General features: G+C 43.9%; 1 protein-coding gene across 2 annotated transcripts in view; it reads left to right on the top strand.

The window, feature by feature from the left end:
* The first annotated feature begins 600 nt into the window (after positions 1-600).
* The window catches only part of CTCFL (CCCTC-binding factor like), a 30,119-nt gene continuing 16,161 nt past the window's right edge, over positions 601-14,558 (top strand). Inside the window, exons 1-8 of one of the 2 annotated variants that reach the window (XM_068523844.1) lie at positions 601-915; positions 1,015-1,140; positions 1,569-1,770; positions 5,521-5,691; positions 6,001-6,134; positions 8,744-8,864; positions 9,541-9,690; positions 12,449-12,609. In XM_068523844.1, coding sequence (XP_068379945.1) covers positions 601-915; positions 1,015-1,140; positions 1,569-1,770; positions 5,521-5,691; positions 6,001-6,134; positions 8,744-8,864; positions 9,541-9,690; positions 12,449-12,609 — 1,380 coding nt within the window. Of the gene's footprint in view, positions 1,141-1,568; positions 1,771-5,520; positions 5,692-6,000; positions 6,135-8,743; positions 8,865-9,540; positions 9,691-12,448; positions 12,610-14,558 lie in introns of both variants that reach the window. The other variant, XM_068523843.1, reaches the window with a different exon arrangement.

Raw genomic sequence — 14,558 nt, forward strand, 5'->3', positions numbered from 1 at the left:
CGAGGTGCAGCACGCGTCACGAGGTGGGGCTCACCGGGACTGGCCGCCCGGGCGCCGAGGCCACGCCTCCCGGGTAAGGGGCCGCCCCCGGGAGCCGGACTCCAGCCTCCTCCAGAGCCGGAGCTGCCCCACGCGGGCGTGGGCAGGAAAGGTTCTGGTGGGTGGCGAGGAGGGGGCCGGCGAGGGTGGAGCCGGGGTGGGGGGAGGTGCCCCAGCCCAGGAGGGGCGCATGCTAGACCTGAGGTCTGCGGGGCCAAGGCTGCGTGGCTGAAAGGGTGCCGAATCTGGAATTGTGCCCTGGTGGGAAGCTTGTCCAGGCCTCCCTTCTAGGCCTAGAATGCGCATTTGCTAGAAGCCTGCCCAGCGTCAAGCGTTCCAGGCCTGGAATGTGCATTTGTTGAAAGCCTGCCCAGGCCCAAATCTGTTGGTTCTAGAATCTTCTGGACAAACACCTGCTTTAGCCTCAATCCTACTTAGTCCAGCCCCTTCTAGGCCTAGGCTGAGTTAACTTAGTCCTGAGCCGTGTGAGCCCCAAAGCCTGCTAGGCCGAACCCACTGTGCCCACACGGCTTGCTTCTTTCTCTGACAGACCAAGTCACGATGGCAGGGACCGAGATCTCTGTCCCTCCGGAGCAGTTCACCAAAATCAAAGAAGGAGTGTTGATAACAGAAAAAGCCCTGGAGGAGGGAGAAGACGGGGTGTGCAGAGTGAGGGAACACCCAAGCTCTGAAGAGTTAGAGGCCGAGAGCACCCACGGGGCCCTCCAGGCCAAGATCCCGGGGGGCAAGCTGGAGCTGGTGCTGGCCATCCCGGAGGAGGGCGAGAAGCACATTCTGACCCTGCAGACGGCGCACTTGACCTCCGAAGATGCGGAGCTGCAGGACCTGGCACCACAGCACCAGGGAGAGGTGCCGGTGGTGGTGCAGCAGGCTGGTAGTGGGCTGCAGTCACTGGTGCGGCTTGGGGAGGGGTCCCAGCAGAGCCCGCACCAGTGTGTCACCATCAGCATCCAGGAGGAGATGTACCCGCTGCAGGAGGTGGAGGTGATGCAGTTTCATGTTCTGGAGGAGAATGTGACCGGGGCCAGTGAAGACAGTAAGTGTGCAGTGAGCGTGGCAGAAAGCTCTGGATCTATAAAGGTACGACTGGTTTTAATAAAATGCGGGGTGGGGGAGGAAGCCAGAAAACTATTTTTTAGAGTTGCCCTTCATGCAGTATTGTGTATGGACAAGCAGTTTAAAATTGGCCATTTAAAATTAAATACAGTAAAAATATTTCCCAGGAAAATCTTGGGAGACCTCGTGTTGTTTTTTAAGAGTTTAAAAAGTTACACTCATTAGAATACGATGAGATGCATCGAGTTTTCAAGTTGTATTCTGTTTCACCACCGAAACCCTTGATGCTTAGTAATTACAGTTTAAGCATTTTGGTTGCAATGGACAATCTTCTGTGCTTCTTTAATGTGTGTTTTTCTCTATGGATTCTATGGTTTCATCAAAGCAAAGAGTTGAATCAGGCTGTAATTCTTAGTATTGTACTTGTTTGAATACTTGTTTTTGTGTATTAGCTTGAGAAACGTCAGGAAGAGGAACAGCTGCTGGTTGAAGGTGGATTCAGTGAAGAAACAGAAGGGCAGTTTTTTCTTGTGGAAGCGAGACCAGGAGATGAAATTGTTCTGACAATTTCAACCTTAAATACTGAGAAACCTGCGCTGGGTCAAGCACATGTTGAAAAAGCCAACGCTACAAAAAGTCGAAAGAAGACAAAGGGTAGGCCAGTTCATTTGTAAGAGACTCTTCAAACGACAGGGCTGCTGATTCTCTTTAGGGGAAGGGGATGGCAGTTGAAGTTTGAAGTGGTTGCCTTAGTCCCTTTCAGAATGTCAGGAGATGGGAGAAATTTTGAACTAACATTCTGTATTGTGAATCAAATCCAAAAGAGTTTTTGCATCTTGTGCGCAAATGTTTTGAAAGCATAGTACAGAGGCTCCCGAAAAGGGCCGTGCACATAAATAGAAGTTTGGGCCCCATCTGCCCCCTAGTTTGCAGCCCCGGGGGGTTAGGGGGTGTCTGACGGAGACCAGAGCAAGTGCTTCAGGCCCTGGAGAAGGAAGGAGTGATGCCCAGAGGGCAGCAGAGGTGCCCTTTAAGGGGAGGGGATGTTTAGGTGAGGCCAGGAAAGAGGATGACTCTGACCCTGGAAAATTATTTGTTCAGCTTTTTAAAAAGTATTAGTTTCTCCCTTATTTAAATCAAGAGAGTTCACCCTTGAAGTCTCAACTTTTAGCTCATTTATAAAAAGTCATATCTGGCCACCCTCGGCCGTTTCCTCCTTCTAGCAACAGCTAGTCGGGGTCAGAAAGAGACTCAGTTTAGAAAGCCACGCTGCCACCACGATCCCTTCTTCTTACGTGTGGTGAACGTTATTCATTTAGGCTGATTGCCTCTGGCTTCAGTAGCTGGTTGCATTCGTAACCTTTGCTATGTATTAGTTTCTCATATATTTAAATCAAGAGATTGTACCCCCAAATTCCCAGCTCCTAGCTCATTTTCAGGTTTTTAGTATATTCACAATTCTGTGCAAGTGTCACCACTGTCTAATTCCAGAATATTTTTATCACCCTAAAAAGAAAAGTGTACCCATTAAACAGTCACTTCTGGGCATTTCATTTAAATGGAATCATACCCAGGTAACACGTGGCCTTTTGTGTCTGGGTTCCTTCACTTACCATAACGTTCTCAAGGCTCATCCACGTCGTAGCATGTGTCGGTACTTCATTCCTTCACCCCTGAATAACATTCCTTTGTATGGATACACACCATATTCTGTTTATCCAGTGATCTGTTGATCCACATTTAGGCTGTTTTTACCTTTTAGCTATTGTCCATGGTGCTGCTATGAATATTCATGGACAAGTTTTTGTTTGCACACCTGTTTTCAGTTCTTTTGGGTGTATACCTAGGAGTGGAATTGCTGGATACTCTATGTTTCACTATTTGAGGAGCTGCAGCTGCACCAATTTACATTCCCACCAGCAGTGTAGGAGGGTTCCACTTTCTCCACATTCTCACTATTTTCCATTTTAAAAAATTACAGCCATCCTAGTGAGTGTGAAGGGGTATCCCGTTATGGTTTTCATTTGCATTTCCCTAATGACTAATGATGTTGAGTATCTTTTCATGTGTTATTGGCTGTTGGTGTGTCTTCTTCGAAAATGTCTATTCAAATCCTTTGCCTGTTTTTAAATTGGTGCCTGTATTAGCTTCCCAGGGCTGCCATAACAAAATGCCACAAACTGGGTGGTGTAAAACAACATAAACGTATTCTGTCACACTTCTGGAAGCTGGAAGTCTGAAATCACAGTGTTGATACAGCCATGCTCTGTTGGAAGGCTCTAAAAGAGAGTATGTTCCATGCCTTTCTCTTAGCTTCTGGTGATGCAGCAGCCACGGCATCCTTGGCTTGTAGATGCATCCCTCCAAGTCTCTGCCTCTGTTGTCACATAAAGTTCTCCGTGTGTCTCTGTTCTCTTCTTATAAGGATACCAGTCATATTGGATTAGGACCCGTCCTAGTCCAGTATGATCATCTGAAATTGTCTTCAAAGACCCTATGTGCAAGTAGGGTCACATTCATAGATATTTGCCATTAGGACTGCAGCCTATCTTTTCGGGGAACACAACTCAACCCCAAAACCTTCTATTCCAAGTTTGTTGAGTGTTTCACCGTGAAAGGGTGTTGGAATTTGTGAAGTGCTTTTTCTGTACCTATTGAGATGATCATGTAGGTTTTTTTCTCCCTTTCTTTTGTCAGTTTGGTGTATTACATTGATTGATTTCCATCTGTTCAACCTCTCTTCCAGTACTGTGATAAATTCCACGTGGCCAAGGTGCACAATCTTTTAAATATGCTACTGGATTTGGTTTGCTAGTATGTTGAAAATTTTTGCATCGGTATTCATAAGGGATATTGGTCTATAGTTTTGTTTTGGTGTCTTTTTTTTCAGTATCAGAGTAATACTGGCCTCATGAAATGAGTTGGGAAGTGTTTCCTACTCTTCTCCTTTTTTTTTTTTTTTTTTTATTAAGAGTTTTAGATGTTACAGTTAAGAGTTTAGATGTTTTTTAAGAGTTTTAGATTGATGCTAATTCTTTAAGTCTGGTAGTGTTCTCCAATGATGCCATCTGGCCCTGGGGGTTTCTTTATTGAACGTTTTTTGATTAATGACTCAATCTCTTTATTGATTGTAGGGCTATTAGGATTTTCTATTTCTTCTTGAGTCAGTTTTGGTAGTTTGTGTGTTTCTAGGAATTTTCCATTTTGTCTAGGTTTTCTAGTTTATTGGCACACATTTGTGTATTATAGTCCTTTTTACTTCTGTACGGTTGGTAGTACAGAAATAGTAGTACACTTTGCTTCCTGATTTTAGTTATTTGACTTATCTTTTTTTTTTGGTTACCAGTCTAGAGAAAGTGTCAATGTTGATCTTTTAAAAGAACCAACTTGCAGTTTCATTGGTCCTCTCTGCTGTTTTCTTATTTTCTATCTCATTTATCTTCACTCTAATCCTTATTATTTCTTCCTTCTGCTAGCTTTGGGTTTAGACTTCTCTTATTTTTCTAGTTCCTTAAGATGTAAAGTTAGGTTATTGCTCTGAAATATTTTTTCTTTTTTAATGTAAGTGTTTACAATTAAAAGTTTCCTTCTGAGCACGTTAGCTATATCCTGTAAGCTTGTTTGGCATATCCTGTATGCCATGTTTTCACTTTTATTCATCTCAAAGTATTTTACAGTTTCTTTGTGATTTCTTCTTTGACCCATTGGTCCTTTAGGAGTGTGTTGTTTAACTTCTATATATTTGTGAATTTTCCAAATTTCCTTCTTTTATTGATTTCTGACTTCATTCCATAATGGTCAGAGAGCAAATTATTTCTGTCTTTTAAAATTAATTGACACTTGTTTTCTGATTTACCATATGGTCTTTCCTGAAGAAGGTGCCCTGTGTACCTGAGAAGAATGTACGTTCTGCTGTTGTTGAGTGGAGTGTTCGGTAGCGGTTTCTTCTGCCCAGTTGGTTTATAATGTTGTTTAAGTCTTCTGTTTCCTTGATGATATTCTGTCTAGTTCTCTTCATTGTTGAAAGTGGGGCACTGAAGTCTCCAGCTGTTATTGAAGCATCTCTTCCTACTTTCAGTTCTTTCAGTTTTTGCTCCAAGTATTTTGGGGATCTGTTATTAGGTTCACGTGTATTTGTAACTGTTATATCTTCATGATGGTTTGACTCTTTTATCATTGCGTTATGTTCTTATTTGTCTCTTGGAACAATTTTTGTCAAAGTCTGTTTTGTCTATTAGTAGAGCCACCCAGCTCTCTTTTGCTTACCATTTTCATGGAGCACCTTGTTCGGTTACCACATTAGGTGAGAAAAGGATGTGTGTAGTTACTTTGCATTTAAGTGGAACTTGAACACCTAAAGAAAGGTTCTTACAAATACGTAAATGTTGTCTCTCCCTCCTGCAGAAGTAAAACGAACCTTCCACTGTGACATCTGCACGTTCACCTCTTCTAGGATTTCGAGTTTGAATCGTCATGTGAAAACTCACACCAATGAAAAGCCCCATATGTGTCACCTTTGCCTGAAAGCTTTCCGTACTGTTACTCTCCTTCGGAATCATATCAACACCCATACAGGTAAACAGCTGAGAAGGATGTTTCCCTTGAATGATGTGTGTTGAGGCTTAGGTAAGAATGCAGATCCATGTGTTTGTATATTAAAATAACGCATTTTTTTAGACTTTAGTTTTGTCTCTTTTCTTCAATTTTAGTTAAAAACGTTGGATGTTGCAAAGATTTTTCTCATATCTTTCCGGGGCATTTGTGGTTTAAAGAGCCTCTTAATTTTTAAAGCATTTTGAGACTGAGTGTCATTTATAAGTTATGATTCCCTAGGAAAATTGTGGTTAAATCTTGCTTAAAAGAATAAACTATGTGATTTTACAGGAACCAGGCCCTACAAGTGTGGTGATTGTGACATGGCATTTGTCACCAGTGGAGAACTTGTCCGACACAGACGTTATAAACACACTCACGAGAAGCCCTTTAAATGTTCCATGTGCAAGTATGCTAGCGTGGAGGTAAGTTCACTCTTAAAGTTTCATAGTTTCGTATTAAGAAGCTGCTGTAAAAGTCATGTAAGTCAAACTACTAGCAGAATCTCTTGTAACATCTCTGCAGGAAATAATACTCATTCTGTATCCTAAATTTAATTTTTAAAATGTGATTTCTTTTTTTCTTTGATTACCGACTAGTGAAAGCAGTATGTAGAGCTGTACAAATTACAAATAATCTGTGGTCCTTGAGAAATAATTCTCGTATTTGTTAAAAAGTTCTACCTTGCATTCTTTATAGGACTCATTCCACAAAATCAAAGTGTATTTGCTCTAACAGAACAGAGATCCAATCTGAATTTTTGCTGAGATTTTTGAGCTTTCCTCAATGGCACTTGACTCGATACAAAGCAATGGGCTTAAAGATTTAAACATGGCCATTTCCACTCTTAATGACAGAGGCCAACTTTTTAAATCTTCAGTTATAAGTCATGTTCATTTCAACTAGATCGGTTTATTTATACCTTCCAGCAGATTTAGCACACCCTCAGTGAAACAACAGCACAGTATATTTACTTTTGAGTGTCACTTTTGTACAATTAATCTTTAAGAACTCCACTATCTAGCAGAGTGCATGCTGGGTCCTGATTTTGAGCCCCATTGGGAAAGGACGATACACTTGAATTGAACTGAGTTAAAGGGTATGGCTAAAGTTTAAATACAGTAGTGATGAAACTGTGTTTCATCAACTAGGAAATTTCACAGACAGGGCAGAATTTGACTCCAAAAAAAAAATTTTTTTTTTTTTTTTTGCTATTACTATTTTTAAAAATTATTTGTCATCTGAGTTAAAGGTTGAAACTGTACTGTGAAAACACAAAATTAGGGTTTCAAAGAGCAAAGCCACCTGAGAATCCTAAGCCTAGAATAGACTTTTGGTTGGTGTCCCGCCAGTTCTCAGCACAAATTTCCCACGTTCGCTGAGACCCTTCTCCAGGGTCAACCTCGACATATGGACCCCCTGCTTCTGCCATCACCCTGTTTTTTGCATTTTCCAAGTCCTGGCATGCTGGTCTGCTCCAAAGGGGAGTAGCCAAAGCCCCCCACCCTGACGCCACCCCTTTACACATGTGCCAGCAGGAATGTGTGAAGCTGGGGTGCAGAGTACACCAACGTCTGAACTCCCCTCCCTCCCCCTCCCACCTTTCAAAGCCGTCCAGAGAAGGTTTACACACAGCCTTCTTTGATCCTTCACACCACTCAGCTTACCAAACCTCTCATGCTACAATTTTAAACATTCCTTTTGTTTTGCTTTCTGATACACTCAAAGATATCTTTTTTTCTTCTAAAAATCTAAGCTAAATTTTTTGGTTTGGATCTTGTTTTCCATTCCGAGTCTTCCTTTGTTCTTGAATGTTCTTTAGGCTTCTGGGTACTTGCCGCACGTTAGGGAACCAGGCCAAGTGGAGCCTTCCTAAGATCACAGACAGGCCGCTGAGGGCTTTCCCATGTCTGTAGCCCAAGCATGGTTCATTACCTCTGTTTCGGCTAAAGGTAGAAAAGAGCCTGAAGTAAGTGAATACAGAATAAGAACAGTCCTAGAAGGTTAATACAATAGGCCAAAAACATGATAAAATGGGCATGTTTGCCTTTTAACTACGATATGTAATTAATCAAATTTGAATGTATTTTCTTCTACTTGAAAGTTCTTACAAACTGCTACTGCGTAGAACCTATTCTTTTTTTAATATATATAAATTTACTTATTTGTTTACTTTTGGCTGCATTGGGTCTTCGTTGCTGTGCTGGACTTTCTCTAGTCGCCGCGAGCTGGGGCTTACTCTTCGTTGCGGTGCGCGGGCTTCTCATTGCGGTGGCTTCCCTTGTTGCGGAGCACGGGCTCTAGGCGTGCAGGCTTCAGTAGTTGCGGCACACAGGATCAGTAGCTGTGGCTCACGGGCTCTAGAGCGCAGGCTCAGTAGTTGTGGCGCACGGGCTTAGTTGCTCCGTGGCATGTGGGATCTTCCCGGACCAGGGCTCAGACCCGTGTCCCCTGCATTAGCAGGCAGATTCTTAACCCCTGCGCCACAAGGGAAGTCCCCGCGTAGAATCTATTCTTAATGGCAAGGAAGGTGTTCCAACATCCCTGGGCCGTTTAGAGTCCACAGAAGTTGGAACTGTGAAGTGCCTCCGACAGATGTCGGTCCATTCAAGAGCTCATGTTTTCAAGTTTCTCTATTTATGCAAGCAAAAAATTTTCTGGCCTCTGCACTCCTGCAGCATGATCTAAACTTTGCAGCTATTGAGAGGCCGTTGCCTTAGAAATGAAAATAAAATTGTGGATACCACGGAGCAGCTCGATTTCCGTTTTCCTTTGTAAAGTGAAGCTGAAGGTGAGAGCCTCCTGAAGCTCCGCTCATTATCGCCCGAGGGTCTTATGCACACACGTCAAATGCAGTACCTCATGCACCACGGAAAAGAAAAAGCAGTGGCTTTAGCATGTTTTCTTCAGGCTGTGAGATAGGCCCTGCTGTTAAAATCGGACTCGTTTAGATATCTCTTATAACACTGGTTTACTGAAGACTCCCCAAGTTGGAAGTTTCTATTGCAATAAATATCTTTCATTTGTTTATCAGGCAAGTAAATTGAAGCGCCACATCCGTTCACACACGGGCGAACGCCCCTTTCAGTGCTGTCTCTGTAGCTACGCCGGCAAAGACCCCTACAAGCTGAAACGGCACATGAGGACGCATTCCGGTAAAAGTTTCTCACGCTTAAGGCCAAATAAGTAAAGCGTAGTTTCCTTCTTACAAGTGACCTTGTCAAAGTTATCTTCAGTGCAGAATTAAAGTTCGAACGTCAAAGCGAAGTTCTGACACAGGGATGTTGCCTTTGCCTTTATTTAGCGTTAAGGGAGCATAATTCAACACATAAACACAGCACGTAAATACCCCGTGGTGACCCCACTGTGAAGAGTAAACACCGTCAACTATTTGCTCCCATGGGTTTTCCAGGGTTTTAAAAGTCGGCGCCTTAATTCATCCTTCAACTTTAAGGCAAAACAAAAAACAAGGTGTACTGATTTCGTAAAGCACTCTCTTTATATTTTGTTGTATAAGGGCTATGATATGTGTGCTTCTGCGTTCTTTACACCAAGGGTAGGAACTAGGTGTGGGTCTTGAGCTGTGAGTAGCCGCCAGATGTTAGGAGAGTCGCCCACCTGGGCTGCTGTCCACACAGCTGGACAGCACGTTGTCCGGGCTTGATTTAGGAACCTGGCCCTAGTTGGGAGTTAAACATATGAGAAAGGAGTTGCAAAGGGAGTCCTGGTGGGGAAAGAAAGGCTTTCAGCTCCAGGTGTCCTTTGGGGAGCACCAGGGGTTTCGGGGTGAAGCCCCTCGGCGGAGGGTCATTGTTGTCATCCGTGTCCCAGGTGAGAGGCCCTACGAATGCCACATCTGCCACGCGCGCTTCACCCAGAGAGGGACCATGAAGATTCACATCCTGCAGAAGCACACCGAGAACGTCCCCAAGTACCAGTGCCCGCATTGTGCCACCGTCATTGCAAGGAAGAGTGACCTGCGTGAGTGTCTGGCGTAGAGAACTTCTTTTAGCTGCCCCGTGGGCCGGCTCTTCAGGAAGCCTGTGGAGCCCTGGGCCTGATTCCAGGGAGGCAGCGGGATTCAGGAGCTGCTCCTGGGTTGTTGGTTTTTTTTTTTTCCGGACGTCCTGTGGTGCCATCTTGTGGCTAGATAGCATAAGTGCAGTTTCAGAGTCTGGCCCAGGCCTGGTCCAGGTACACAGATGAGCTCTCGCGGGCATTTGAGCTCATAAAGGGCTTCCCCGGGTATTATTTTATTCCATTTTGGGTCTGTCTTTACAGATGACAAAGCGGATAAGGGGCAAAAAGCGAACTGCCCCAGAGTCTCGTGACCAGGTGCCAGGAGGTGGCCTGATTGCAGGTTCTGACTCTATTAAATGATCTCTCCTGTGACACTCAGCAAATTTTTCTTAAACCCTTGTTGTGACCCGAAACAATTCTGGGAACCGAGGGTGCAAAAGCAAGAAGCAAGACATGGTTCTTCCCATAAGGAACTTGCTTCAGTAAAAGAGCCCGCTTCATGTGACGTGAGATCCGTATTGTGACAAGGTAAACCCTCCTAACAATACGAGGCACCTTGAGCAGCTCCGAGTGCCAGATTGGGAGCTGGGATTGTATCCCGCCTGCAGGGGAAACCGGCCCTACTTAGCCGTGGGCGGTGGTGGAGGTGACGGTGAGTGAACCAGCCCCTCTCCTTTGTTTCAGGGTTCCTGGTCTCTCATTTTCTTCTTTCTAAAACACATGAATGACACTGTGACACTCAGAATATGTCGGCAGAAATAGAGTCCCTGGTTTGCCCAGAGGAATTCTGGGGATGAGAGGCACAAACATTTGCAAACATTTCTGAAAGGGTAAAGGTGTTTAATGAAGTCTTAACAACTTTGCATCCAAATCCTTTGTCAGTTGCAAAACACAGCCCAGTGAGACCCTGTAGGGCACAAGAGTCTTGAGTCAGTTGCCAAGAAAGGACATTTTCGACACCACGGCAAAGAAATACAGGTTATGTCCCATCCAAGCCGGTGGCGCACTCCCTATACCTCCGTATACCGTATAAGATGCCTTGTACGCAAGCTAAGTCTCCCTTCCTGTCACTATATGAGACACCAAGCTCTTTAAATGACCGAGTCGGCACATATGAGGTGTGTACCTCTGCCCTGCAGAGACGTCTTACACAAAGGATCACAAAGCCACCACGCTTTAGACTCAGTTGAGCAGAAATTATCCTAGAGCGTGCCTCTCAGTTACGATGTAGGAGAAAACAGAGCACTGGCCTCTAACAGAACGTCGGGGCTTTTATTTTAAGCCAAAATACAGAAGTTATATCTTTGTTATGTAAAACCATCTCTTTTTTTTTTTTAATTTTTATTTATTTATTTATTTATGGCTGTGTTGGGTCTTCGTTTTCTGTGCGAGGGCTTTCTCTAGTTGCGGCAAGCAGGGGCCACTCTTCATCGCGGTGCGCGGGCCTCTCACTATCACGGCCTCTCTTGTTGCGGAGCACAGGCTCCAGACGCGCAGGCTCAGCAGTTGTGGCTCACGGGCCCAGTTGCTCCGCGGCATGTGGGATCTTCCCAGGCCAGGGCTCGAACCCGTGTCCCCTGCATTAGCAGGCGGATTCTCAACCACTGCGCCACCAGGGAAGCCCCAAAACCATCTTAACATTATCCTAAAATTCCACCCACACCGTAAGGTTCTCCAAGTGCTTTGTTTTTTGGTTTTATTTATTTATTTATTTATTTATTTATTTATTTATCGCTGCATGGGGTCTTCTCATTGCGGTGGCTTCTCTCTTTGTGGCGCACGGGCTTAGTTGCTCTGCGGCATGTGGGATCTTCCCAGACCAGGGCTCGAACCCATGTCTCCGGCATTGGCAGGTGGATTCTTAACCACTGCGCCACCAGGGAAGCCCTCCAAGTGCTTTGTTACATGAACACACTAGGTCCAATATGCCCTACCTTATGTAACTCTTAACTCTATATGAACGAATATTAAAATGAGATGTCAGTGCGCCGTGCATTTAGAGCAGCAGTTTTTTAGCTGAGAGTGATTTTACCTCCCAGGAGACATTTGGCAATGTCTGGAGGCGCTTTGGTTGTCACAAGTGGGGAGGAAGGGATGGTACTGGCACTAGAGGGTAGAGGCAGAGATGCTGCAGAACATCCTGCAATGCACAGGACACCCCCCAGGAAGGCGTTAGCCAGCCTCAAGTGTTAACACAGGCGGACCTTGTTTTATTGCACTTTGCTTTCTCGTGCTTCTCAGATACCGCGTTTTTTACAGATCGAAGGTTTGTGGCAACCCTGCATCAGGCAAGTCTATGGGCACCATTTTCCCAACAGCATTTGCTCACTTCTTGTCTCCGTGTCACATTTGGTAAATCTTGCATCATTTCAAACCCTCCACCAGCAAAAAGATTATCACTTGCTGAAGGCTCAGATGACGATTAGCATTTTTTAGCAGTATTTTTAAAGTATGTACATTGTTTTTTAGACATAGTGCTACTGCACACTTAATAGACTACAGTATAGCATAAACATAAATTTTATACGCAGTGGGAAACAAGGAAGTCCATGTGATTCACTTTATTCGCTTTATTGTGATGGTCTGGAACGGAACCTGCAATATCTCCGAGGTCTGCCTGTAGTAGCAAGGATGAGAAACCCTATTTGGAGGGTAGGGGGAAATCGGCCTCACAGAAAGTAACCCTATTCTCCTTCGTTATGCTCTGTTACTCTTTTAGATGTCCATTTGCGCAACCTGCATACGTACAAAGCTGCAGAGATGAAGTGCCGCTACTGTCCTGCTGTCTTCCACGTGCGCCATGCTCTCCTTCAGCACCACAAAACTCACAAAAACGAGAAGAGGTTCAAGTGTGAACACTGCAGCTACGCCTGCAAGCAGGTGCTGTGTTTCAGGCGCTTTGGGGAGGAGCCCAGAGTTGAAAGCAACCGTTCTTAAAGTGTGGTTCACAGACCCCTAGAGGTCCTTGAAACCAACCAGGATCATAAGATCAAAATCACTGTTATTAACTAGTTTTAATGCCAACACATTATTTGCCCTTTTCACTAGGTGACATTGGCACCGATGGTGCAAAAACAGTGGAGCTGCTTTAATGTGAGTCAGTGCGGCCACACCAAGCAGGACCGCTGTGTTCTTGTTCTTCGTGCACTGGCAGCAAAAAGAAAGGGCAGTTTACTTGAGAATGTCCTTGACAAAGCAGTGAAAGTTATATTCACTTTATTCCATCTTGACCCTGAATGCTCTTTTTAATAGGCTGCACGATGAACCACAAAGTTGGCATAAAGCACCTCCGCTGTCCTCCAAAGCACGGCGGTCATCTGGAGGAGGCATCTGTGGGACTTTTGAGTTGCCAGCTCAACTAGCCACTTTTTCATGAATCACTATTTTTTCTTGAAAGAACAGATGACAAACTCTGCTTATTCCATTATTGGGTATTTGGTAGACGTTCTCTTGAAAGCAAATGAAGTGATCCTGCCATGTCAAGGAAAATGGGTTGCCAAGAAAGCAATTTCCACTTTCAAGAGGAAATTAGAATTAGAATTTTGGAAAACTTATATCCATCAGTGTGAACCTGGCAGCTTTCTAACACTTAAGACTTCGCAAATGAGATTGAAGTGATTTTAAGAAAGCATTTTTAATAGTATATATTCAACACCTAGAAGCTCTTTATAACTCAGTAAGCTGATGTTTTCCAAATGACCCATCTGTTATTTACAAAATCATGCATGGGTAAAAGATCCATTCAAAGTATAAAAAGATCAACACATTTTAACGTAACAAAGTACAAAAAGTTCATTGGTGTGGTTTCAGGCCCCACATTTTAACCAACTTTTAAGAAATTACCACTTGTTGAATTTGGGTGTAATAGAGAAGAATATCCACAATTATTTGAAAAAGACTATAAAAATTCTGCTCCCTTTCCCAACTACATATCTGGGAGAGCAGATGTCCTTCATCTATTTCAGCCACAATAACACACCCCTGCAGACCGAAGGCAGAAGCTATTTCCTTTGAATAATGTTGCCAGACTTAGAAATAAAAATAGATGATGACCAGTTAAATTTGAATTTCAGGTAAACAACAAATACTTTTGTATGTAAGTATGTCCCAAATAATGCAATCTTACATATGAGGCGAGACATTAGTTTTTTTGTTTTAAAAAAATAGATAATAGACATTTACAGAAGTATGTTAACGTAGTTGATTTGTTGTTATTTTTAAATGAATTGCTAAATATTTTTTATATTTTTAATTTCTCAATTGATTTCTAATGCAGTCAATATTAATAGATATCATCCCCATAAACAAAAGCTCCTTGGAGCTGTTCATGATTTTTTATGAGTATAATGGGTCCTAAGACCAAAAGTTGAAGAACTGAACAGCGGTTTTGAAGCCTTGTGTGCTACTGTGAATATTTTGCCACTGGTCACCAAAGGTGGAGGTCAGTTCTTATTGTGTTTCAAAGTGTGGGCTGGAAACAGTATATGCTTTGAATAAAGGAGAGTGAGTTTTTCTTGTAGATTTTGAGCATTAGACTGTTCGGATGCCTCAGGCTCAAATTTGTTTAAATGAACTAAGAGAGCTTCCTGGAAGATGGATGGGACTTGGGAGGTGGTTCCAGGGAGGATAGAGCCCCAGGTATTTGGGGAGCAGAGAGCAGACAGGGGTACCTGGAGGCCAGGGATGAGGCCGGAGCACTGCTGGGTGCACTGAGCCGCTTTGGTCCTGGAGGGCAGCCCTCCCGGGTTAGACCATGACTCCCAGCAGGAGACCAGGTGATGCTTACCTGGGAGAGAGGGATGAGCTGAAAGGTGTGTGGCGGGGAGGTG

This window comes from Eschrichtius robustus, chromosome 16 (genome assembly GCF_028021215.1).
Source record: "Eschrichtius robustus isolate mEscRob2 chromosome 16, mEscRob2.pri, whole genome shotgun sequence".
Lineage (NCBI taxonomy): Eukaryota > Metazoa > Chordata > Mammalia > Artiodactyla > Eschrichtiidae > Eschrichtius > Eschrichtius robustus.